Source organism: Drosophila navojoa, chromosome X (assembly GCF_054131105.1).
Source record: "Drosophila navojoa isolate 15081-1374.11 chromosome X, UAZ_NAV_1.0, whole genome shotgun sequence".
NCBI classification, from domain to species: Eukaryota; Metazoa; Arthropoda; class Insecta; order Diptera; family Drosophilidae; genus Drosophila; species Drosophila navojoa.
The window spans coordinates 20496784-20521762 of NC_142895.1; the positions used below are offsets into that span (position 1 = coordinate 20496784).

At 42.4% G+C, this 24979-nt stretch overlaps 8 protein-coding genes and 1 long non-coding RNA gene across 10 annotated transcripts; 5 read left to right on the forward strand and 4 right to left on the reverse strand.

Moving 5' to 3' along the window:
- The first annotated feature begins 4151 nt into the window (after nt 1–4151).
- su(r) (dihydropyrimidine dehydrogenase su(r)) lies at nt 4152–11064 on the forward strand. The gene is made up of 6 exons (XM_018108791.3): nt 4152–4411; nt 5940–6045; nt 6117–6872; nt 8486–10540; nt 10606–10763; nt 10841–11064. The coding sequence occupies exons 2-6, from the start codon at nt 6001–6003 to the stop codon at nt 10932–10934; spliced, it is 3108 nt and encodes a 1035-aa protein (XP_017964280.1). The 5' UTR covers nt 4152–4411; nt 5940–6000; the 3' UTR covers nt 10935–11064.
- Nucleotides 11065–11630: 566 nt separating this feature from the next.
- LOC108656613 (COMM domain-containing protein 3) lies at nt 11631–12554 on the forward strand. The gene is made up of 2 exons (XM_018108814.3): nt 11631–11897; nt 11960–12554. The coding sequence occupies exons 1-2, from the start codon at nt 11723–11725 to the stop codon at nt 12421–12423; spliced, it is 639 nt and encodes a 212-aa protein (XP_017964303.1). The 5' UTR covers nt 11631–11722; the 3' UTR covers nt 12424–12554.
- Nucleotides 12555–14054, reverse strand: LOC108656606 (cobalamin trafficking protein CblD). Its single transcript, XM_018108803.3, has 3 exons — nt 13564–14054; nt 13171–13499; nt 12555–13111 (listed from the first exon to the last, which is right to left on the reverse strand). Exons 1-3 carry the CDS (start codon nt 13781–13783, stop codon nt 12794–12796), a joined length of 867 nt encoding a protein of 288 aa, XP_017964292.1. The 5' UTR covers nt 13784–14054; the 3' UTR covers nt 12555–12793.
- LOC108656608 (neuferricin homolog) lies at nt 13982–15671 on the reverse strand. The gene has a single exon (XM_018108805.2). It carries the CDS (start codon nt 15378–15380, stop codon nt 14547–14549), a length of 834 nt encoding a protein of 277 aa, XP_017964294.1. The 5' UTR covers nt 15381–15671; the 3' UTR covers nt 13982–14546.
- A 5-nt stretch (nt 15672–15676) lies between these two features.
- vilya (Ring finger protein vilya) lies at nt 15677–16679 on the forward strand. The gene is made up of 3 exons (XM_018108806.3): nt 15677–16204; nt 16273–16442; nt 16520–16679. The coding sequence occupies exons 1-3, from the start codon at nt 15830–15832 to the stop codon at nt 16650–16652; spliced, it is 678 nt and encodes a 225-aa protein (XP_017964295.1). The 5' UTR covers nt 15677–15829; the 3' UTR covers nt 16653–16679.
- Nucleotides 16680–16798: 119 nt separating this feature from the next.
- On the forward strand, nt 16799–18860 carry dwg (deformed wings). Of its 2 annotated transcripts, XM_018108796.3 has the most exons (3): nt 16799–17495; nt 17598–17780; nt 17836–18860. In XM_018108796.3, exons 1-3 carry the CDS (start codon nt 17010–17012, stop codon nt 18748–18750), a joined length of 1584 nt encoding a protein of 527 aa, XP_017964285.1. In that variant the 5' UTR covers nt 16799–17009; the 3' UTR covers nt 18751–18860. The 2 variants fall into 2 exon arrangements, with proteins under 2 accessions (XP_017964285.1, XP_017964283.1); XM_018108794.3 differs by having other exon boundaries at nt 16800–17780.
- A 595-nt stretch (nt 18861–19455) lies between these two features.
- On the reverse strand, nt 19456–21359 carry LOC108656603 (uncharacterized). Its single transcript, XM_018108799.3, has 2 exons — nt 20543–21359; nt 19456–20463 (listed from the first exon to the last, which is right to left on the reverse strand). The coding sequence occupies exons 1-2, from the start codon at nt 21257–21259 to the stop codon at nt 19996–19998; spliced, it is 1185 nt and encodes a 394-aa protein (XP_017964288.1). The 5' UTR covers nt 21260–21359; the 3' UTR covers nt 19456–19995.
- Nucleotides 21360–21446: 87 nt separating this feature from the next.
- ttm50 (tiny tim 50) lies at nt 21447–23518 on the forward strand. Its single transcript, XM_018108798.3, has 5 exons — nt 21447–21832; nt 21906–22071; nt 22143–22671; nt 22736–22859; nt 22922–23518. The coding sequence occupies exons 1-5, from the start codon at nt 21589–21591 to the stop codon at nt 23110–23112; spliced, it is 1254 nt and encodes a 417-aa protein (XP_017964287.1). The 5' UTR covers nt 21447–21588; the 3' UTR covers nt 23113–23518.
- On the reverse strand, nt 23420–24652 carry LOC149090698 (uncharacterized). Its single transcript, XR_016197257.1, has 2 exons — nt 24402–24652; nt 23420–24343 (listed from the first exon to the last, which is right to left on the reverse strand). It is a non-coding gene; the product is annotated as an uncharacterized LOC149090698 (long non-coding RNA).
- Between the last annotated feature and the right edge of the window lie 327 nt (nt 24653–24979).

The window sequence follows — 24979 nt, forward strand, 5'->3', positions numbered from 1 at the left end:
TGTGCCCCGATGAATCGAAAAACGCGATAAATCGAAAATCAAGATAAATAAAAAATCGCTATAAATCGAACAATATCTATACCCTTAAAAAAATGGTTCTCGATAATTTGAATTTCTGTATAAATGGAAATTTGGAGATCCGAGATATATACATTGTATATTAATGCATAACAAACAAACGATAATCCCTATTGATCAAAATAGAAAATTAAATCCAGTCCTTAAAGTAGAACTTGCATACCTAAATAGCTAAAGATTTCAGCATATTTTAGTTCCATGTATTAAATAAAAATGATTAATATTATCATTTTCGGATTTTCTCTCTCGGATACACAGTCATTCTTTGCAGCATGCAGGGTATCTCCCAGTCAGGCACACCCTGTTCAGACACTCTGACTGAGTTTCTTTGTTATTTTTGAGCAGAATATATTTGCCATAAAATTATTTGCCAAATATAGTTAAACATTTACAACTTTTACAGAAAATAAATCAGGCAGGCGTAAACATTATTTCGCTTTGCCTATGAGCGGACTTTATGCAGTTGGCTTTTGTTATGGACTGGACTGCAGTGAATTTCGCTGGCTTTTGCATAAATCACATTCCCAATTCAGTTGCTTTCTCTATTTTTTTTTTTTACAGTTGAAGATTTGTTAACATTTGTTTTATTTGCCATAAAAAGTTGCAGAGGCCGTTAAAGTTTTGGGGGCCGCATCTATTTTGGTTACGGCAAATGCGACGCGACGCGACGCTTGCGGCCTCCTTTATATATTTTTATACCTCGGCGCTGTACACACACACTTATACTATATATATATATATATGTATGTATGTATATACACTTACATTCTCTCGCTACTTACATTCTAGATGCTTGTAATAAATGTTTGTTTCGCCTTCTTAAATAAATCTGACTGCGACTAAATTGCTCATTAAAAAGAAATTTGCCAAATAAAAATTGGCTTAAATTCGTACAAATTCATGGCCAGGCATAAAGCCAACGGATACGATTTAATACTCTACTAAAGCAGCAAATAATGCATATCATTAAATATTTATATAATATTTGCTATAATTACATTTGCAATTTTCGAATATCATTCATAAAAGTGAATTGAGTGTATTGGCATTGTGGTATACATATATCATAATATAGTGTATATCGTTTTGAATATTATATTGTTACATATTATTATGTATATTATTATATTGTATATATTGTTCGTCTGTCCGTCTATCCGTCCTTCTTTCCATGTAAGTGCAAGCCATTTCGCCTCTATTAAAGCTAGGAACATGAAATATATGTTCAAAAAACTCATGTCTCGAATGCTAAACTCTCAAGATGTTCTTAATCCAAACTCTATTTTTAAGAAAGGAAAGGATCATTTTGTCAGCAATAATTTTGTTTAATATGTCAGCAATCATGGTAGTAAAAGTGCTACAAAGTTCAAGTATGGAATATACACCCGCATTGACAGAACAAGTTCAAGAAGACATCTACGTCCATTCGTTGGGGGCGTTACTGCTAATATATTTTATTAATTAACATATTTATTAGCCGTTGGGGGTGTGACAAATCAGAAAATCTGATTGAATGGATATTCTGAACTATATAGTATATATATAGACTTGATCAGAATCAATAGACTAGTCGATCTAAGCGTATTTCTCACTTGCTGTGCGTCTGCCTGTTCTTAAGTACGTCCGTCCCACTTTCTGCCAGCGTCCGATTTCTTAACCTATCGTCCATGTGTCTTGCTTGTTGCTATCTGACTGAGGAAATATCAATTCTGAGCCTAAAATATGCATATAGTTGAAATATTTAGAATATTTAAAATATTCTATTTGCAAGGCCTAAAAATAAATCCAGTCGAATTCAATACCAAGTCCTAGTAAACCCGTTAGAAACATTAAATCAAACAATGAAAGTAGCAAAATTCTATAGTCATTTGAGGTACTATAATACTTATATGCATAGTGTATATAGTAAATGTATATATGTATATCTACTATGTCTGTCTAATCACATAAAAAATAGATATGAAAAGAAAGGAAAAAAACAATAAACTGTCATAAATATTTGCTATAGCAAAACCAACAACAAATTGTCGAAGCTGAGCAAATTTTGAGAGCTGCAAAATCGTAAATAAAACTGTAATAAAAATATCAATAAATTACGCCACATATAGATTAATGAAGCAGGCAGCTCACGAGTGGCCATCAGTATATACAGCTATATATACATATATACATATACATATCTATATATCTAGAATATCTAAAAGTAGTACGAGTATCTAACCGACTCCCTCCCCCGCCCACTGGCATCACTTGTCGCACATTCTGCCTAATCACAAATTGCTTTTAGCATTAGCTAACACGATCTTCAGATGTGAGGCTGAAGCAAATGTACTAAAAGATATTCATCATATACATATATATGACAGATATCTATCTATACATATACTAAAATACTCATTTGAACATAATTTTAAGTGACAATTTATTTAATTTCTTGTTGAAAATCTTGCCCAATTTCACTAGATATAAGTGATTCTGATTCTTCCTCTTATTCGTTAACAGATAGATGAGTGGCTTATCGCCAATTGTCAGCAAGGATTCAGTTCAGCCGTCAAGGCTAATTTTTTAGGGGTACTCAGAAGACGAAGCCAATTTCGTTGTCAGCTTTGATAACGAATGACAGACGATATGAACTGAAGATAAATTTACTCACTGTCAATGGACACATAATGCCTATATTAGCTGAGACATTAACATTTGCTAGGGCTGTCAGTCTCCATCCATTTGATGGCCATTGATCGGTCTCATTCATTTTTACGTCTGACTTTTCGCCATCAATATGAAATTTTGGTTGGCAGGCGAAATTGATGAAATAGTCATTAGGCAAGTGGGGGATATTGCTTATTTTTCTTAACAATTTCGTTGCAATTTATTATCGTCTGTTTTGTACAATATTCAAGCATGCATTTTATGGTTCGAATTACCGCCACCCATGGCCAAAATCTCAGCATTCACCCCGACCTCCAAAGTAATTTATGTATTTTTAATAAACCCGCAAGAGCCAAAATTATTGTGCTCATAAATTGTGCAATTACACCGCCAGATGGCGATACCAACAGCTGCATTCGATCGATATGTACTATAAATAATATACTATACTATAAATATATGCCCATCATTATATTTTTGCGATCGTCTCTGAGAAACTGATTAAAAGAAGGGCCACTCTGCTGATGGCGCGATAATAGAAAATTATTCAAATAACCAGATGAAAACATTTGTAGACTTTGCAAAACCTTTAAACTGTAACTTTTTGAAGCTTAAGTAACGTAGCAGGCTGCTTTGTTCCTCGAGCAATCAAGTGTTTCATAGCAGCCAGCTGTAATTCGTGTGCGAGTTTTTCACTACGACCGCTAGAGTGCGTGGTGCATTCGCTATTCACTGCTCTAGCTGAGTGAAATACACTAAGCAGAGATCGATCACAATGCAGGCAAGAGAGAGGAAGAATGGAAGTTATGAACAACTTGATTATGATGTATGATTATCTTGTCGAACTGGTGGGTATAATGTATAAAACAATTGCTAAAAAATACAAAACAAACAAAATATAATATTTCGATGGATAGTAAACTCTTCTCTCAATACTCTCTCTCTCTCTCTCTCTCTCTCTCTTCGCGCGGTATCGATATATTGACTGGCCTGTACAATCGGCGCGAAGATTCTGACTGCCTTAATCTTTACTTTAATTAGTGCTGCAAATTTAGCGGTTTTAAGTAAAGATAACTGTAGCGTACGAATTTTATCTGTAATCTTAACCTTCAACTTATATTTACTATTATTTTATAATGTCTACAAACATACATGCATGCACGCATATCAATGTACAGTTGAATATGCATATACTAATATTTGTATAGTTTATAGCTCACAATCTTTAACTATTTCGCGTGTGCTTTTACCCTACTGAAGCGCACATCACTGGAAGCTTTATTAAAGCTTCTTTATGTGAGTGCAATGCCAGTGTATGTGTATGTAGCTGCAATATGGGCTTCGCTCGGTCAGCGGCGAAGTCAACGCTAATACTGACGGCGACGGCGACGTCGACGGCGACGTCGACGTCGACGCCGCTGACCGCCGCGTTCTGTTTGTTTTTAAGCAAATATTTTCACAAGCAAAAAACCATTTGGAATTGTGCGTTTCCAGTGTGAAGACCGATTTCTGTTTTTTTTTTTCTATTCCCACTCGCGCCAAACCCAAATCAAATACAATTTTTTTTTTGTTTTCGTCTTTCATTCACAACGAGTGAGTGAATGAGCGAGCGCCGTGTTGTAATCAGCGGATCAAAATCAACAGAAGCTATCAGCGGAGCGAGTTGTTCAACAGCGCGAAATAGGTTTGTTCTAATTTAATTCAATTGAATGACACCGCCCAAAAGACAAAAGAAAAACAAAAAAACAAAAAATTAAAACTTAAACAAAAACCAAAGAAATCAAGAAATAACCAACTCAATTAATATGCGACATAAACCAGAATAGTTAGAGCTACATTTCGACCGGTGTATGGAGCATATTAGAATATTCTTCGCATTTGCATATGTGAATTTTGTGTGTGCGCAATCTATTGGAGAATTATAAACGACGAAAATTAAACTGGAATTCCAAATAATAATAGATGTCAGCTGATAAAAAGATTCCGCATACTAGGCGCGACGACGACGTAGGGGGGCGTGTGCGCCCAGAACAGGTCTTAGTATATTAGTGGTGTCCATACAGTCAACTGACACTATAATGAACACGCAAATAGTTCAATTTAAATATACAAATTGTTTTGATTTAGGAAATTCTATTTATATACAAAGTATATAGAAAAAAAAAACTATATAAACTATATAAAGGTTATCAAATGTGCCTTAAGCTTGCGCTTTAGGAGCTTAAACCTGTCGCCGGACTAGTTCCATATTTGCTTTTTCATGCAGATCTTATTTGGTAGGGCGTCTCAGAGTAGTTTCTGCATAGACTTTCGTAATTGAAATTTGTCTTGTAATAGATCTTTGTAGCTATCAATTGGCAATGATGTCTACTATAAATATCTAGTTATTAATCAATAGCAATCAATGGTGAGAATTTAAAGTGCTTGGGCGCGTGAAAGTTAAGAAAGTAGTATTGAAGTATTACAGCGAAAATATAAAATACCAGCAAAGACTACTGAGAAAGGAACTGAACATACTCATTGTCTAAATCTGCAAAACTATATATAAGATAAAAATAATGCATTAACTACTTTATAATTGATTTGCATTTAATTTTACTAAATTGTACCATTCAAAGATGAGGAAATTATTATAATTTTTTGTTTGTCAATTAAGAAAGATTATCTATACCCTGAACTCGCATTTTTTTCAATGACGTGTTGCCTCCCTTCTAAGATGATAATGTAATACGTAGAAAACATATATGATTAAAAACAATATATATAGTATAGAAACACACATATGTATGTATATATATATATTATGCTGGGTATCTGTAGCATTATACATATATGGGTCTTGTGTAGATTGTAATAGCACGCACTAACTGTAGCTGTAGCTATATATACGCATAGATACAACAATTGGTTGGCAAGCGACCCGTTCGGCGACTCGAAGCTGTTAACTAACCTAATCTTTCGAGTGTGCGGCATCGAACCATGCCCGCTTGATAAGAAGGGCCCAAGCAATATATACACATACATAATATATAATAATTTGCTATATACTGGACGTATGTGTGTGTGTGAGCTTGAATATGACATATCAAGCATAAGACCCCTGCGTTGCGATTAGATCAGTTTCAGTTTCAAGACCAAACAAGAAGTATGTGTGTATGTACATACATACATAGCTCTATATCATATATGTATCTCTGAAACTATATTCGCAGCCAAGCATTGCACAGTTAAGTGAGAAAAGGAAGGAAACGAATCAGGCAATCTTCAATCAAGATGAGTCCGCCGGCATTGCTAAGCAAAGACACGCCCGACATTGAGGTAGGTCGCTAGAATTTCCGTATTGGGGGCACTTATTGAGACTCTTGAGACTTGTGTGTGTGTGTGTGCAGGATCTGTTGGCGCTGAATCCGCGCGTCAAGACGCAGTGCAGCGTGGTGCCCACTAAGCAGACCAAGGAGAACAAGAAGCACTGGAAGCGCAATGCCGACCACCTGGCGGTGCCCTGCACCACATTGGCCAACAACTTTGAGGATATCAAGCACACGACCCTGTCGGAGCGTGGCGCCCTAGAGGAGGCAGCACGCTGCCTCAAGTGCGCCGATGCGCCCTGCCAGAAGTCCTGTCCCACGCAGCTGGACATCAAGAGCTTCATCACGTCCATTGCCAACAAGAATTTCTATGGCGCCGCCAAGGCCATCTTCTCGGACAATCCGCTGGGGCTGACCTGCGGCATGGTCTGTCCCACCAGCGATCTGTGCGTCGGCGGCTGCAACCTGCAGGCCTCCGAGGCGGGCCCCATCAACATTGGCGGCCTGCAGCAGTTCGCCACCGAGGTGTTCAAGCAGATGGGCGTGCACCAGCGCCGAGCGCCGAATCTGAAGCCGCTGCCACAGCCGAACAAGAAGATCGCTCTGATCGGCGGCGGACCTGCCTCGTTATCGTGCGCCACATTCCTGGCCCGATTGGGCTACGACGACGTCACCATCTATGAACGTCGCAGCTATCTGGGCGGCCTCAGCGCTGCCGAGATACCACAGTACCGTCTGCCCATCGATGTGGTCAATTTCGAGATTGATCTGGTCAAGGATGTGGGCGTTAAGTTCGAAATGCAGCGTTCCCTTAGCACCAAGGACTTGACCATTCAGGTGAGTTACAGTTGCTATGCATATACATATACAAATATATGTATATGTATTTCATAGATACATCAAGCTACAGATACATAGATACTATCGTAGCAGACAATTCACAGTTTCCTCTTAAGATAGAGCACATAGAGACATTCAGCTTTTAGAATCTAAATCTTACAAGTTATGAAAAGATCTTCCATGAAAATTTATTATCCATTCTCTTGGTAGATAGATGATAAAGATTAAGTTAGGATGAAGAGTAGTATAGAGATACAGGGAAATGAATAAGCAATGTCTTAAGTGCTCTACATATATTAATTTTGAATAAAATGAAAGCTATTTCATGGGTACACTTCTATACACTACAGTATGTACATACATACATATATTCTGATCTTGGCTATTTTAGGAGATACATCAGCTTGATATCAATGCATATAAACATACAAATATCCTTACATGAATACATGTATGTACACACATATGCATATACTGTAGAATTCGGTTATACGACTCTGCCTATAGTGTTCCTACGGTTATTTCGACGAAAATAACATAGTATGTGTGTACATATCTATATCTTAATCTTTCCATGTCTAATTATACTTCGTATAAGTATCGATAGTTTAAATTACTTAACTACAAGCATTGCATAAAGGCCTTAGACAACATATTGATATATGGCTCATAGATAAACGGACTACGAAAAGCTTAGTTCCTAGAATCTAATCACGATTAATAACAAATACACTGCCCGAAGCAGGAAGCAGACGCGGTGTATCTGCAGATGTGTGTGTGAGAGAGTCTCACGTACTTGATTCACATCAAGCACACACGTATAAATCGCAAGTGCTGCATTTTGTATATACATATTATACATATCTACGTGTGTGTGTGAGTTTGCTTCCTTTTGCTGTGCATGTGTATGAGTGACTGCTCGTGCATTGCTCTCCCTGGAGAGCTAAGCTTTTGCTACTAAAAAGCTGCTAGCCAAAAGCTCCACACATGCAAAGCGCAGCTTCAAATATCCGAAAGCTTTCACTGAACATTCAACAGGAGCTAGAGCTGCTGAGGCGGGATGAATTTTAACGGCTGTTTATTTTTGCTATTGTATTATTCAGGAAATATTATACATACAACATACATGTATATTAGAATACTAGTATAAAATTATACAGATATACCCAAAAAATAGTAGTAAAGTAGTCATGTAGTTTTTGTAGTTTTGTCAGTGAGTTTCTTCTACCTTTTTGTCTTAGAAAAAAAAAAAATAAATACATTTTTAAATAGATATGTACATGTATGTAGATATTGTCTTTACCATCTGAGCTTTATGCAAATTTGAAACATCTGTTCATGTGAACTACTCATAATTAAAACTTAAATTGGACTAAACTCTACCTAATTTCAACTAATTGCATTCAAATTAACTGCTGTTTTTTCAACAAAACACCTGCTCCTATTTGCCCATTTCGCAATAGCGACACCTTCACAACAAAACAGCTTCAACTCCAATGCCAACACGTAGTGAATATCTGCAAATTACTTAATTCTCCCACATACAACATCCGTATCTCACACAACATCCGTATCTCAAAATCCATTAAATAAATAAAATAAAATTTCAGGGCCTACTCTCTTCCGGCCACGATGCCGTCTTCGTGGGCATTGGACTGCCAGAGCCAAAGATCGATCCGATTTTCAAGGGTTTGAGCACTCAGTCGGGCTTCTTCACGTCCAAGAACTTTTTGCCCTTGGTCTCGGACGGCTCGAAGCCAGGTCTGTGCGCCTGCAAATCGGCCCAGGCGCTGCCCAAGCTCTACGGCAATGTGATTGTCCTCGGTGCCGGCGACACGGCGTTCGATTGCGCTACCTCGGCGCTGCGCTGTGGAGCGCGTCGTGTGTTCGTTGTCTTCCGGAAGGGCTCGACCGGCATACGGGCCGTGCCCGAGGAGGTGGACTTGGCGCGTGAGGAGCGCTGTGAGCTGATGCCGTATCTGAGTCCGCGCAAGGTCATTGTGAAGGACGGCCAGATCACGGGCATGGAATTCTGCCGTACCGAGCAGAACGAGCAGGACGAATGGATAGAGGATGAGGAGCAGACTGTGCGCCTTAAGGCCAACTTTGTCATCTCTGCCTTCGGTTCGGGTCTGCAGGATGCGGACGTTAAAGAGGCGCTGTCGCCGCTGGAATTCCGTGGTAGCTTGCCCGTGGTGGATCGCCAAACCATGCAGAGCAGCGTGCCGCAGGTCTTCCTGGGCGGTGATCTGGCCGGCGTGGCCAATACCACCGTGGAGTCGGTGAACGATGGCAAAGTCGCCGCCTGGAGCATCCACTGCCAGCTGCAGGGTCTGCCCCTGGACACACCCGCCGCCCTGCCGCTCTTCTATACGGACATCGACAGCGTGGACATTTCCGTCGAGATGTGCGGCCTGAAGTTCGAGAATCCCTTCGGCCTGGCCTCGGCACCGCCCACCACCAGCGCAGCGATGATACGCCGCAGTTTCGAACAGGGCTGGGGCTTCGTAGTGACGAAGACATTTGGCCTGGACAAAGACATGGTCACAAATGTGTCGCCGCGTATTGTGCGCGGCACCACGTCCGGCTACAGGTACGGGCCGCAGCAGGGCTGCTTCCTCAACATCGAGCTAATCTCGGAGAAGCGAGCCGAGTACTGGCTGCGCTCGATTGGCGAGCTGAAGCGCGATTTTCCCGAGAAGATCATCATAGCGAGCATCATGTGCGGCTACAATGAGGCGGATTGGACGGAGCTGGCCACCAGGGCCGAGCAATCGGGCGCCGATGCTCTCGAGCTGAATCTGTCCTGTCCGCATGGTATGGGTGAGAGCGGCATGGGGCTGGCCTGCGGCCAGGAGCCCAGACTGGTGGAGGATATCTCGCGCTGGGTGCGCAAGGCCGTCAAAATTCCCTTCTTCATCAAGCTGACGCCAAACATTACGGACATTGTGTCCATTGCCAAGGCAGCACATCGCGGCGGTGCCAACGGTGGCTCGGCCATCAATACGGTGCAGGGTCTGATGAGCCTGAAGGCGGATGGAACAGCCTGGCCGGCGATTGGCAAAGAGCAGCGCACCACGTACGGCGGTGTCTCCGGCAATGCCACGCGTCCCATGGCACTGCGCGCCATTTCAGAGATAGCGAGGGCGTTGCCAAAGGACTTTGTTATACTGGGCATCGGCGGCATTGATTCCGGCGAGGTGGCGTTGCAGTTTATCCAGGCGGGCGCTACGGTTCTGCAGGTTTGCTCGTCCGTACAGAATCAGGACTTTACGCTCATCGAAGACTATTGCACCAGCTTGAAGGCGCTGCTCTACCTGAAGGCCAATCCGCCGCCAATTAACGGCGCCTTCTGGGACGGCCAGTCGCCGCCAACGCCAGTGCACCAGAAGGGCAAGCCGGTGATCCACCTGACCGGCAGTGGCAACCAGACGCTGGGCTTCTTTGGCCCCTACCAGCAGCAGCGCGACATCAAATTGGCCGAATTGCGCAAGGAGAAGGGCGCCCTGTGGGATGCCGAACGGACGACCGTCGATACCTCCAACACTGGCGCTGTCATCAAGCCGGCGCCCAAGATAACAGACGTCATTGGTGCGGCCCTGCCACGCATCGGCCCCTACAAGAGCCTCGACAACAAGCAGCAGAAGGTGGCCCTTATCAATGATGTGAGTGCTTCGATATATCTACATGTTAACCTCATAATATATGTTTGTGTATTCCTGTGCATTAGGACATGTGCATCAACTGTGGCAAGTGCTATATGACGTGTGCCGACTCCGGCTATCAGGCAATTGAATTCGATAAGGACACCCACTTGCCGCATGTCAACGACGACTGCACCGGCTGCACCCTCTGTGTCTCCGTCTGTCCCATCATTGACTGCATCACGTAAGTGGACGCACTTAGTGATAAGACTTCTGTTTATTACCTTCGATTTCCGATTTCTAAATTCCTTCACTTTCTAGCATGGTGCCCAAGAAAATACCGCACGTTATTAAGCGAGGAATCGACGATAAGGACAAGACATTCTACACGCATGCGCTAAGCCAATGTCAATAATTAAACAAAATAATAATATTCATTTACTGTAATAGAATATTCCGATCATTATGTTTGTCAACTAAAAAATTCAAAACGTATATCAATAAAGTAAAGAAAATTAGCAAAATATAAGAATTGAATTTATTAATTAAGTTATATATTTTATTTAACACTGAAAACAATTTATAAGATCGAATAAATATTATAATCAATATTCATATTTTACTCATAAATCATGTTCTTTCTCTGTTTCTCATTATCTCCATCTCTCTCTCTCTCGCACTCAATCTCGCAATTCGATGTCCCCCATCCTCTCATTGTCCTTCTTTCGTTCTTGCGCGCTCTCTCTCTCTCTCTCTCTCTCTCTCTCTTTCTCGCTCTTTTTCGTTGACATTTAAATATAAAAAATAGCGCCATCTATAGACTTGATCTCAGTAAAGTAAACATGACAATTTATTTTAATCCGTGTTTGCTCATATTTATTATAATTGAATTAACAACAAATTATATGCATATAAATAATAATTAGGTCAAATTAAGCTTAAATTGTTTGACAAGGTCAGAGTGAAATATTTTGATTGACCCGCATCACGAATACAAGGTTAAGCAAACGGCTTGCTAACTTCACACTGTGACGTCACACTTTCAGAGAGTGTGCTGCATCTCCAAGCAATGCCTGGTGGTAGCCTCGTTTAATAACCTTCACCTACATACACACGTGCATCAAGCGGCAGTTCGCTGTGAATGGCATATTCACAGCTGTTTGATATTTGTTTGGCCTCTATGCATCAGCTCACAAATTGTTAATGGCCACCGAAGCACAGTGCTCAAGCCCATCAAATGACCCCACAGATGATAATAATGGATTGCTATCGGCGACCGTGATTGCCGGTCTCAAGAACTTGGGTACCACATTATCAGCGGTCATCAGTAAAACACTAATTGCCAACTCTCTGAAGTTGACGCTCCATCCAGATGCAAGTATGCAGCTAAATATTGCTTAATCCAAATGTATATCGCATAAACAATTCGTATGGTAACAGTTATAGCACCAGTGCCCGAAATATACGCAACGAACGCAGCCAGCGCCAAACAGAGCGAATATGCTGTAGTCACGCTCTACTCTGTCGCCACCAAGCACGGCTGGAGCAGTATTACGCTGCGGCAGCAACTGGAAGCACTGGACCTGAATGCCAGTGCCGTGGATGAACTAACCCGGGTCTATGAGGACAATCGAAAGGATCTGGTACTGCGCCAATTGCAGTTGGGCCACAATTTCCCGCACATCACCGACGTGCAATGGCGCATCGTGTGCGACGTGAAGTCCTCGACGTCGGACCGCAGCAGCGGTGTGCCACATTTCAACATCAATTTGGGTCACTATCGCCAGAGTAGCGGTGAGCGGGTCACCGACGTGGAGTTCGTGTGCAATGCCGAGGAGCTGCAGTCGCTGGTCAATCGGCTGAAGGACATCGAACGACACTGCAATCAAGTGGCCATCACTTAGAGAAATAAGTAGCTCATTCGTATATAGTTATATATATGTATCTTATACATGTATACATATACATATATATTTCATATATACATATACATATACATATATACGCAAGTACATATATGTATTTGAATTCGTGTGTGTATTACAAACTTATGAGGGTGTAAATAGTTTGTACACAATTATTTGTGACAAGGAACAAAAACTTGACATTTAAAGACATCGTCACCAATGAGAACGGCTATGGACTTGTCATCCTATGTTGCTTATCTGTCGCTGGCCGGCCTCAGCTGAGCTGTATGGGGGCGGGCCATTCATTGTCGGCTAAACTGAAATTGTACTACAAAACGGATATTTTTATATGTCGCTTTCCACTGCGTCATTGGGGCACATCTTCGAATCGAATTTTAAACTCTGCCGGCGCAAGCAGCTCCACAAGCAGACTGTAGTTATTGGGCGCTGTGCAGAATATGGTGCCCGAGAAGTAAACGCTATCGTTCTCCTCGGCAGCAATGAGGACGCAGTCGTTGTGATTGGATAGTCGCATATTAAGGCCACGAAAGCGATAGTCTTGTTTGTACAATATTGAGGCGTCTCTAGGTAAAAAGTATGGCCTGCCACTGAATGGGTTTAGAAAGTCTGCCCAATAGCCCAACGAGAGTAAACGGTCGCTGATTTCCCTGGCAGCGAGCACAAACTGTAAGAAGACCATTATTATTATTATGGACAATGGCTGTGGCTGCGACAGATGCTCACCTTTGCTGCACCTTTTTCAATGTCGCCTTCGTAGCTCAATGTTAGAAGTGTAATGGCATAGTCTTTTTGGCCGATGGCACGCACTGGGAAGAGCTCGAAAATTGAATCACGTATCAACACCGGACACTGGCAGCATGAGAATTCTAAGCGTGACTTGTCTACGTTCACGTCCTTGAAGAAATTGACTAGATTTGCCAGCGGCTCCAATAGGCCAACTGTAGATGTATCGCCCTGCCAGGCGGGACCTGTGGCATTTGGTAAATAGAAGCGATTGTGGCGTTGCGAAGTCAGTTCCCAATTGGGTTCCTCCTCCAGACTGTTGAGATCGTCTGTCGAATGAATTTAATGCAAATCTCAATTGCTAGACACACACTATTCATCACGTCCACTTACCATCGTCAACGCCGCGTGATTTGGACACGGTTTTGAAGGGTTCGCCTGCATCCGGTGGTGGACCGTTTCGTTTCGAATAGGATGCAATGCGTCCACCGCACGCCGATTGCATTGGCTGCGGACTAAGCAGATTTCTCAACATACTATTCGCCTGCATGGGCTTCACGTAGGACTGGCCCAAAAGGCATCGTCCAAATAATTGGCTCAACGTACGCGACATTATATCATAAGCTCTGCAAGCAAACGCGCAATTTATTTGCAGTAGAACGACTTTGATCGGACCAGTGAACGGTCACACTGCGTGCACTCCACTGGCAGCTGTTCAATGACGGACAAAATTCCCGAAAATTGGTTTGTTCTTCTAATTTCACGTAAAATTTTGTATTTTATTTGAAAATCCTCATGAGAATGTCGAAAGTTGAACTATCGTTAGATTTTTCAAGAAATTTTTTGTTTTTGTTTTTGTTGGTTTTTTTTACGTGTTGCGTTGATTGTCGATTGTTCCAATCGAAACGGAAATTTTACGCCCAAGCTGCCATATCACAAAAAAAAATGCACAAATCTAAATATTTTCTTTCCTCTTTGTAATACTAGTGCAAAATTCGAATGGATTTTTTCTTTTGTATATAGATATATAGATTCACATAAACACTGAATTTACAAGCTCAAAGATCAAACACAATTTCAATTTTTTTTAGCGAATTGGCATTAGATTTCTATACAGTAACAAAAGCAAATGATAAAGATCTATTCTAAATGAATGAGAAACTGTTTATACAAAAAGTGTGTATTTATTACGTATATACAAAAGGCTATATGATTATTACAGATTTCGACTCGGTTTCCAAATAGAATAAAAACCCAGCCTCGCTCCCACTACAGTGATATGCATATGTACACATATTTATGACGACTGACAATTGGAATCAATTTACATCAAACTTGTAATAGCTTCTTTAGCATATGAGTTACTGTATTTCATTTTAGACCCGATAGAAACATTCAGTCGACCGATCTTCACAATTGTCGTAGGGCTTGAACATGGGATCGCTTAGTTCCGCCTCGGGTACGCAAGCGCAGTGGAAGTTCTTGTTGTCCCGGTTATATAGCTTGCGGGGATACCCAGACCACTCGCGCTCCTTGCCATCGCCGCTCGTTGTGGTGCACCAGACGCGAGTGCCCTTCGCCTCGGACCACTCGATATTGCAGCCTGGATATCGATTACGCAGCTCGTCAACTTGCGCCTTGGCTATCTTTGCCTCGTCCAGCAGTACCAGAAATTTTTTATGGTAGACCGTCGGCTGACCCGTTTCGTCATAGAAGCGCCCAATTAGCTTGCCCTTATAGGTGTACTCCTTCTCGTAGAATTGCTGCCACTTGGCTAGCTCAATCAAGTCGTTGCCCTTCAAGCTGAGCACATCATCCGCCGTTGCCGGATCGTAGTGCTCGAACTCACCGCTCACAAAAGAGACGGATGCATCCCGGCCAACAAAGAAGTTGTAACTGCAGCCAGGTCCATAATGCTTTATGCCGCGACTGACATCAAACACAGCACCGAGCAGTGACAAATAGATGGGTGCTCCATTCTCCCCGTTGAATGTGGACAGCTGCTCCGCCGTGAAGATATTGTCGTGTGTCTCCGAGAACTTAACAGGAACACTTTCCGTTCGCTCGTTGGTGGCGCTATGTAAATATCGCGCAGCCCCTATTTGCAAGAGCTGCACTATATCTTTCTGGTAAACTTTCCCAAGAACGGCTATAATTATTAGAAAGAACGCAAGGCGGTATTTTGAAAGGCACTTTACAAAGCCAAACATTCTGTCTACTTATGAGTGTGTTGTGTGTGAGTGTGCGTGTGCTTGCGTATCAAATTTAACCACGAATGCTTAGTAGGCTGATCACTCGAAACTGGACGCCGAAAGTGACTTCTATATACAAAGCTCAGCTTAAGCGACAGCTCATTTTAGACTGCGTCAGTGAAAGATTGATTGTTTTCTTTTCTATCAAATATTTATGGTTTCAAATATACATATGTTTACATAGAAGTTTATGCTTGACTGCAAAATGAAATCGCAATTGAAAACGTTAAGCTGCATACCAAGCGTAAGTGAAGTTACTGTTGCTATGTTATGGTCCTCCGCACAGCTGATTTTTACCATTCCAAGTCAACGCTGAAATGTGAGTGGCAAATACAAAGACCCGTTACTAAAGAGGTGCAGTTTTAATCGTTTGATGAAAGTACAAATGTATTATTAAAATTGAAGATATGATAGCAGAGAATTCCGCGAAATCCACAGTCAACATTGATGCGACCAAGGCGAAAAAAATATGGATTCACTGCAATTCTTGTTTTGAGCATTATGTTAATGAAAAAGCTGTAATATTCTTGCTAGCATGTCAACACGTTATATGTGAGAAATGCGTTACGGCCAGCTTGGGTCGTATTCCCGGTGATGCACCCACCTATGTGTGCCCGATTTGCCAAAAGATGGTGCGTGGCCGCCAGGTAAACAATGCGTTGCCATCAAATCTCAAGGGCATGTTCCACCCAGCACCATGGCACGACGGCCTGCAGCACGATCTCATCGACTCGTTCCAGAGAGCAAACTTTAGGAATTTGGAAAAATTCATATTAAAAAAGGTGGGAAAGCATAATATTCATAATTGCTTTGGGCAATATTGATTGATTTGATTATAATAATGATGCAGGAAAAGGAAGAGCAGAAGTTGGATAAGGACCTATTACTGGCCCGTGGTGTGTGTCAGAAGCAATATTTGGAACAGCATCGGCTTCGACGAATGCTAAGAGAGCTTAAGTTTCGTGTGCGTAAGATAAGTCAACAAGTGAAAATTAAAAAAAGAAAACTTGCGCAATTTCGGTAAGTTTAAAGCGCCATTCACTTTGAATAAAAATAACGAAATTTTCAATTGCGAATCGGTTTGCTTCTACTTGCAGACGGGCGCAGCGTTCCATTTCAGTTTCTAAAAAAAAAGCTGAAACGCAAATTACTAAACATTCATTGCCAGAAGTAAAGAGTGTGCCCATAACCAGCTTTGTACATCACAATAATTATTCTTTTGACTTGTAAATATCAATAAATACCAATTGCCAAGTACATGGTACAAATTTGAGCAAGCTATTTATAAATGCTTTGCGCTGTTTACCAGCACTGTTTGTCATGGTCTTTTTCTTCTTCTTTGCTTACGCTTGCGACAATCGTCTACTGCGGACGCCATTTTGAATCAAACGATACTGTGTGACTGACTGCATATACCAATACAATTTGTATGTTTTTATTAAAGTCGAGCGAATAGAACACGCGAATGGCAAATAGAAAAGAAGTTGCGCATTAAAATCGGCGCTTTACATTGCATTTGTAAACGGTGACAACACCAGTCGAGATTAGTTTTTAAAGCGAACTAAACTTGTGCGGTGCCAAGCGAAAATGATGAACGGCACCAAGCCAGGCGTGGTTCTCAATTGTCGCACATGCACGCGTGCATGTAAACAATACAAATCGCTGCAAGATGAGATTGAAATTGGACCGGAGGGCAGCACTACACTGGCTAATATGCTGCAATTCTGCTCCAGCCTGTCATTCGAGCCGCAAGATGGAGCTGCAATGCCCCAACACATTTGCATGCATTGCCTGCAGCTGCTGGAGCAGGCGTTCAACTTCAAGCGCATGGTTATTGACTCCGATGAGCTGTTGCGCCTGGGTCTCGAGGAGGTGGACAACAATGCCAATACCAGCGGTAGCAACCAGGAGTATGTGATGATTGAAGTGCTGAACGAGGATACTGTACCGGATGTAGGCAAACAGGACTCCAGTTTGCACGAAGTTGCAGCGCTTGTCGAAACGTACAGTGAGCAGGAGCCGGAACATGAGGAATTTGTCGTCGATGACGTTTGCGTAGATGCCGAAGAAGAGGTTGGTGCCCAAACAGAGACGGAAGATGCTATCGAGCCAATCAATGAGTTCCATGCGGCTGACATAGAATATGTGACAATTAAAACCGAATACGACTCGCAGGTGGAGGACGAAGATGACATCGAAATTATAGACTCCCCGCCCATGGAAACGGTCAGCGAGCAAATGCAAATCCAAATGCTAGACGACCAAATGGTCATGATCACAGGCGAGGAGCCCATCGATGAGGTAATTGGCGAAGTCGAAGCTGAGGATATTCTGGATATCGAGCGTGAGGAGCATTTGGTAATCAAACACTCATACTATTTATTTTAAATGTAACTATATTGATAACTTCTAGATAGCTGCTGATAGCGAGGAGGGAGAAGAATTTATGGAAGACTCCGATTCTCGGCTCTCCATTCCGGTTGTTACTGGACCGCCAGTCGAGGTACTACCTCACGTTTGTCATGTGTGCAACAAAGCATTCCGCCAGCAATGCCGCCTCAATCAACATATGCGCTCCCATGTGGATGAGAAGCTCTACACGTGCGAGATGTGCGGCAAGAAGCTGAAGCACTTGCGCAATCACAAGGAGCACATGCTGACCCATACCAATGCCAAACCGCATCAATGTTTGGTCTGTGCTCGCTTCTATCGCACCACATCCAGCCTGGCGGCTCACATGCGCACGCACGCCGAGGACAAGCCATATAAGTGCGATCAGTGCGGACGCAGCTATGCGGCCTTCGATCACCTGCGCCGGCACAAGCTGACGCACACCGGCGAGCGTCCCTATGCGTGTGACTTGTGCGATAAGGCGTACTATGATTCGTCGTCCCTGCGGCAGCACAAGGTCAGCCATACGGGCGAGAAGGCGTTCACCTGCGAAATCTGCGGTGTTGGACTGTCCCAGAAGTCCGGCTATAAAAAGCACATGCTGGTGCATTCCGGCGAAAAGCCGCACAAATGTCCAATCTGCGGACGCGCCTTTACCTTCACCAGTAACCTGAATGCCCACGTGCGCTTACACTCCGGTGAGAAGCCGTTCAAGTGCGACAAATGCATGAAGGCATTCCCAACCAAAAAGCGCCTTAATAGCCATTTGCGTGTCCACAACAAGGAGACGCCAGTGACCACCACTAGCAATACCACCGGCACAAACTCCAGCCCCGATCGTGCCAATGCCGTGGCGGCGGGCCGTCGCACCGCCGCGAATATTCCCGATGTAACTGACCAACAGGTGTCCGCCTCCAAAGTGGTTGTAGTGCTGTAAGTGCAATAAGGAATAAGCCTAGTTTTTACACTTAGAATATAGAAACCTATCCCATCCTATGTATATAGCAATAGATAATTATACTGTGCACACGTACACATACATGTGCACTTATACGTACACGTATACCTACACGGACTTGTTCATCTAGTATCACAATTGGTCAACGATACTGAATCACCGAAAATTTGCATTACAACGAATCGCAGACTTCTGGACAATTATCGTCAGGATCCAAAAATGCTGATATTCATTATTTCAAACAGACATTGATATTTGTAAAGTTCTATTTATAAAAAAAAAATTATATATATATGCCAATTAGAGGTTTTTTGTCTATTTTACAATTTCTAGTGTATATTTCGAATTGTTAACAAAATTGTAAATACATATGTGATTTGTCCGCAGCTAAATCATTCATTTTGTCGGTATATACATATATACCTATATTCAAAAGGCTGTAATTACTAGTACTCGAACAGAACGTGTATGTATATATATATATGTATATATATATATATATATATATATATATATATATATATATATATATATATATATATATATATATATATATATATATATATAAAATAAATAAATAAATATTAAAATAATAATTTTATAAAATCCACATATCAATCAAAATTATCTTATGCTAAACTGATATGAATGTAAGATTAAGGATGGAATTATGGGATCTTAACCAGGTTGACAAACTGCTATGCTAATATATAGCTTATAATTGATATATACATATGTATATTTCCCATAAAAATGGGATATACTTTACCGAAGGAATATTCGATCCATCGACTGGTTACAGCTGTAAGCGCGGTTGGGCCTTCTTCAAATTATTGCGAGCTGAGAAATCTTGCACCTGAGGTCTTGCACGTTTTTTAATCGCTTCCATTCGACCGGTCAAAGAGGACATATGTCCAGGACTATATTCTGAAGTCAGCTCCAGATCCAGGTTTGCCAGGAAGCGGCAGTTGTAACTGCACATGGACGTTCTCCAATCGCTTTCATTGTAATAAAAGTCAATAGCCAAGGCAAGGGATAATCATAACCAGCCAAAGATTCATTGATTATAAAAATCGTTAATTTCAAATGCCAAATAGCTCTTTTATTTGCCGTCTTCTCAGGTTTTATTCTCTGTGTGTGTGTGTGTGAGCGTATGAGCTTGTGCGTGTGTGTGTGTTTGGGGGGAGCGGGGTGGGCGTGGCCAGTCGAACCGTTTGGATTCGTTCACGTTTGGGCCGTCTTCTGGCATTTCGGCCTTTTATTGCCCGCTGGCTTCGGGTTGGTGGGACTTTTTCGTATGTGGGAGCGCTTGTGCGCAATCAGGTTACTTGAGTAGCGGAAATTGCGCCCGCAGGTGTCGCAGGTATGCGGCTTCTCACCCGTATGGGTGAGCATGTGCTTTTTGTAGCCAGACTTTTGGGTCAAGCCCTTGCCGCAGATGTCGCAAGTAAAGGGCTTGACGCCGCTGTGACTGAACAGGTGCGAGCGCAGCGATGATGCCTGTCTGTAGATCTTACCACAGTATGTACACTTGTTGGGATTGTTCGGGTTGTGTAGTGTTATGTGGCCATCATAGGCGTTGCGTGTCTTAAACGAATCGCCGCAAATGCTGCAGACAAAGGGTCGATTGTCGCCGTGCAGTTGCATGTGATATTTGAATGAATTACTGGTGCTTAGCTGTTTGCCACAAATCTGTAAGAGATAGAACGATCGATTATCAACTATATAGAGATTATGCTAAAGTCTCGAGTTTTTGGATATTTGTGCTCACCGGACACTGAAGGGCGGGATTGTGGGACTTACGGCGCTGCTGCGGACGCTGCTTGATGCCGATGTCCGCCTGTATGATACTCAATGACGGCTCGGTTTCATATTCCTCGGGCAGATGGTAGTTCACCTCAAAGATCTCAACAGTGGGATCGTCACTCTCAAAGTTCAGCTCGCTCTCCAGCATTTCGTCAGGCACAGGCTCGTGATCGTCATCTGGTTGTTGGGATGCGACGCTGTTCACGGGTGATTCTGGCTCTTCGAGCATATAGACATATTCATCCGCACTCGCCGCTTCGACGACAGCATTTGCTTCAGGGTCAGTCTCAGGTTCAGGCTCAGGCTCAGGCACAGTCGGATGCACAGCCTCAACATCGACAAGATTCGCCGGCGATGGAGATCGAGATATGTTGGCTCTAGATAGACGAGCATTACGCTTCCTAAGCACGTGGTCCGTACGCAGCGCAGTACGTTTGAAATCGTACACCTGAGTGAGCGATTCCACGCACCGCTTGCAAATGTGTGTAGGCAGGAATTCCTCCTCCTCGAGTACCTGTAAATTAGCGCAGTAGCTGAGCAGCGCACCAAGCGTAGTCAGTTCGCCGGCGATGATGTGCGGCTTGTAAAGCGAATAGGATTGTGTGGATAGCACATTGCAAACTCGGCACGGCTGTAGATCAGCTACAAGCTCAAGGGATGACTTGTCCTCAGAAACGGACATTTTATTTTATTTATTTAAATTAAAATTAATCGTCTTTGTTCTATTCGTATTGGTTCCCGTTGTCGTTATGGCTGCTTTTGTTTGGCTTTAGTGGCTATTGTTTATACACAATTTCTTTAGTCAGTTCTAATTGATGGCGCTGCCAGACCGTCTCGATAGGCAAGAGTCAGCTGATTTCGGTCAGTGTGGCCGTACGGCAGACAGCATATGCAAGAATTTTCGCTGCCATGCCGGTCAAGTCCTAGGGGGTTCAACCTGGCCAACTAAAGCAACTAAGGAAAAGTGCATTTAGTCAGTGAGAAAGCATAGGAATTTGTGCGCAGCACTTCATGAACATAAAAATGAGCATGGCGCCAGTTCCAGTCATACAATTAATTCGCTTAAATACACCACGTGCTTCCCTCATCACACTGGCCAACCGATTGCGGCGCACATTCGCATTGGGTAATCAGTCGCTGTCATTGTCGCCGTCGTCGTCGCCCTTACATGTCCGTTCGCTTACTACGGCTGCTGGGATCCACACAAATAAAGTGCAAGTTGCTAGCGCAGGCAAAAGATGCTATAGTAATGCCAGTAAGTAGTTTTTATTGTCGTTTTTTTTTTTTCTGCGCCCTGACCCAATTGATTACTCAACACTTTTACGCAGAAGAGCCGCCGACTGGAGCAGCGACAGAGACAGCGTCGCCATTGCTCTCCAAACTCTTTCCACAAACTTCGCCCGATGTCGACAGCACTGCCGAACAGGAGCGTAAGAAGCGTGAGGAGGATGAGGCTAAGGAGAATGAACGCGCGTGGAAGCGCATGAAACTGGGGTGAGAATCACCAACGCATTCAAACGTTCTCATGCCTGAAGCAACAATTTTGCATATCCTCTGTCCATTAGTTTTGCCATTTTTGGCGGCGGCGGCATTGCCACTGTACTGTGGGGCGTCTATAAATTTGGACAGCCCGAAGTGGATTCTGAGGGTCAGATCATTGAGGATGAGTTCATAGACAAGCCGCTGGTGCAGCAGTATTTACAGCGCATGTGGAAATCGTTGCACTATTATCAAAAGATGATTCAGGAACCGTCGCGTGCGAAGCTCTTGCCAGATCCGCTAAAGTATCCGTATGTGCAGCCGCGCTATACGCTCGTGCTGGAGATGAAGGATGTGCTGGTACATCCAGATTGGACATATAAGACTGGATGGCGCTTCAAGAAGCGTCCCGGCGTCGATAGTTTCTTGCAGGAGTGCGCCAAAGACTTTGAGATAGTCGTTTTCACTGCCGAACAGGGTATGACAGTATTTCCGATATTGGATGCCCTGGATCCGAATGGCTACATTATGTACCGTCTGGTGCGCGATGCAACTCATTTCATCGATGGGCATCATGTCAAAAATCTGGACAATTTAAATCGTGACCTGAAACGCGTAAGTCTCGCCATTGATTACTTAATGATTATTCGAATCCTCAACAGATTTGGCTTCGTTTCAGGTGATTGTTGTTGACTGGGATAGAAATGCCACCCAAATGCATCCCGACAATACTTTTGGCATTGCGCGCTGGGATGGAAATGACGATGATTCCCAACTATTTGATTTGATAGCCTTTCTGAAGAGTGAGTCAGATATGAGTACTTGAATATTTAATTGTTTCAAAATTCAACTTTCTGTCTTGCAGTCATTGCGCAAAATGAGGTGGACGATGTGCGAGAAGTACTACATTATTATCGTCAGTTTGCGGATCCAATTAGTCAGTTCAGGGAAAATCAGCGTAAGCTGGCAGAACAGATGCAGGAGGCTGAGCGCATCGAACAGTCGAAGACTAAGCCGATTGTCAAACAGTGGTCACGCAGCATTCTGGGCCGCTAACTGATGTTCCATTGATGCACCTATTTCCGTCGCTGATCGCACCACGCTAACCCACACAAGAGCCATAGTCTTCATTTCTAAAGCAGCTTTACCCAGTTACAAACTACATATACATACACCCAAAATCCCACTCCTTATGTTTTAGTGAAGGGCATGGCCATAATATAAGGGAGGCATCAACGAAAATCCCAATCCCAGAACTGCTTGAACAATAAAAAGAATGTAAAAATTGTTCTATGTGAGCAAAATATTCTTATACAGAAAAAAACAACAACACAGAAAGTAATTAGCAGTTGTTTAATTCGTCTTTTTTTTTGCCTTCGCTAGTTTTATTTTATTTTTACTTTTTGTTTTGGCAATGTAATTATCTTAAATTTCTTATATTAATAAAATTAATTAAAATACATCCATCCATCATATATTCTTAACGCAATTATGGAAAACTAACATAATATTCTTGCGCATTTAACAGATAAATTGCGTTTGCTTTTACAATATTTTAAACTTCGCGCGCAATTCTGTTCTATCCGAATGAAAAGCAGATATGCGTTTATTTTTTATCGATAGTTTTCCTGAACCGAAGAAAGCAAACATTTGAATTTTTGCGGGCGTTGCTTGGCGTCCTTTTAGTGTATAAATGCATATATGTACGTACATACATATACATATATATGTTTACATTTAAATATGTGTGGCTTGTACTCCACTCCAGAGTGGAGGAGCATGCGCTATGTGTATTTTCCTTCTGTAAATGTCAAAGTTGAACTCTATATTGCAGGATACAATAGATTACAGGCAACACAGACAGTGGAAAGCTCGAGTATGCGTGTTTGTTTGTAGACTTGTTGTTTCCGCAGAAACGACGCAACAACGCCATCAACTTACGTTTGAGCTGATAGAGTTCCCGCTGCTGCTCATTGTATAAGACTTAATGCAAATATGTATGTGTATGTATGTATGTACATACATATGTATGTGGATAGCCATACAAATAATTCATTATCTAGTCAGTTTCAAAAGCATACATATGTATGTACATATGTACATATATGCACATTTCTAAGTGGGATGCTTGGCAGTCCAGCGCGACCTTTACGTCAGTTGTTTGCCCCAAGCCATCAACAACCCCCTTTTTGAAATAGACGCCATCGGGAATGATTTGTTCTCCTTCCGTATATATTGTGTATATCGCTCTCTTTCTCTGCCTTCGGATAAACAAGGACGCCGACACCTGTGTTACGTAGCCATAAGCGTGAATGACATTTAATAGCTAAATCTAATTTGCGAACCCCTTTCGTGAATTTCCATTGCTTACGGACACCAACCATCCAACATCGAGGCAAGCATCTGTGGCAGCTCCAACTCAGCTTCGTGTTTGTTCGTGTTCCTTACTTTCAGCCTCGATCAACAACAACCCAAGTGGGACCCCCACAATCCCGACACGCCGAGCGCTAGGCAGAGATGGTTTATTGTGAAATGAAGAGTCGCTGTGCACAATTTTCGAGCTTACTCTCTGCCCTGCTCTCTCAAACAGGAATACATACATACATATGTATGTATGTTTGCACGTGTGTGAATGTGCGCACAAGAAGCGGTGCACAAAAATTTACATTTTTGCACTGACAGGTCCCGTTGCTTCTCTTCACAGAGAAGAGTTTAGCAAAATCATGAAAGCGTTTGTCACATTTTAATCTTTTAATGATAACTTATCAGATGGGAATAGATTTAAGTACATATGTACATATTTGTAATAATGTCATATGTGTGTATGCATGTATGTAAGTGCATCTGCATATTTTATTTATTTCATAAATTTGTATATCATGGAAGAATTGAAGGAAGTATGTGAAAGTAAGTGCACCGCGTA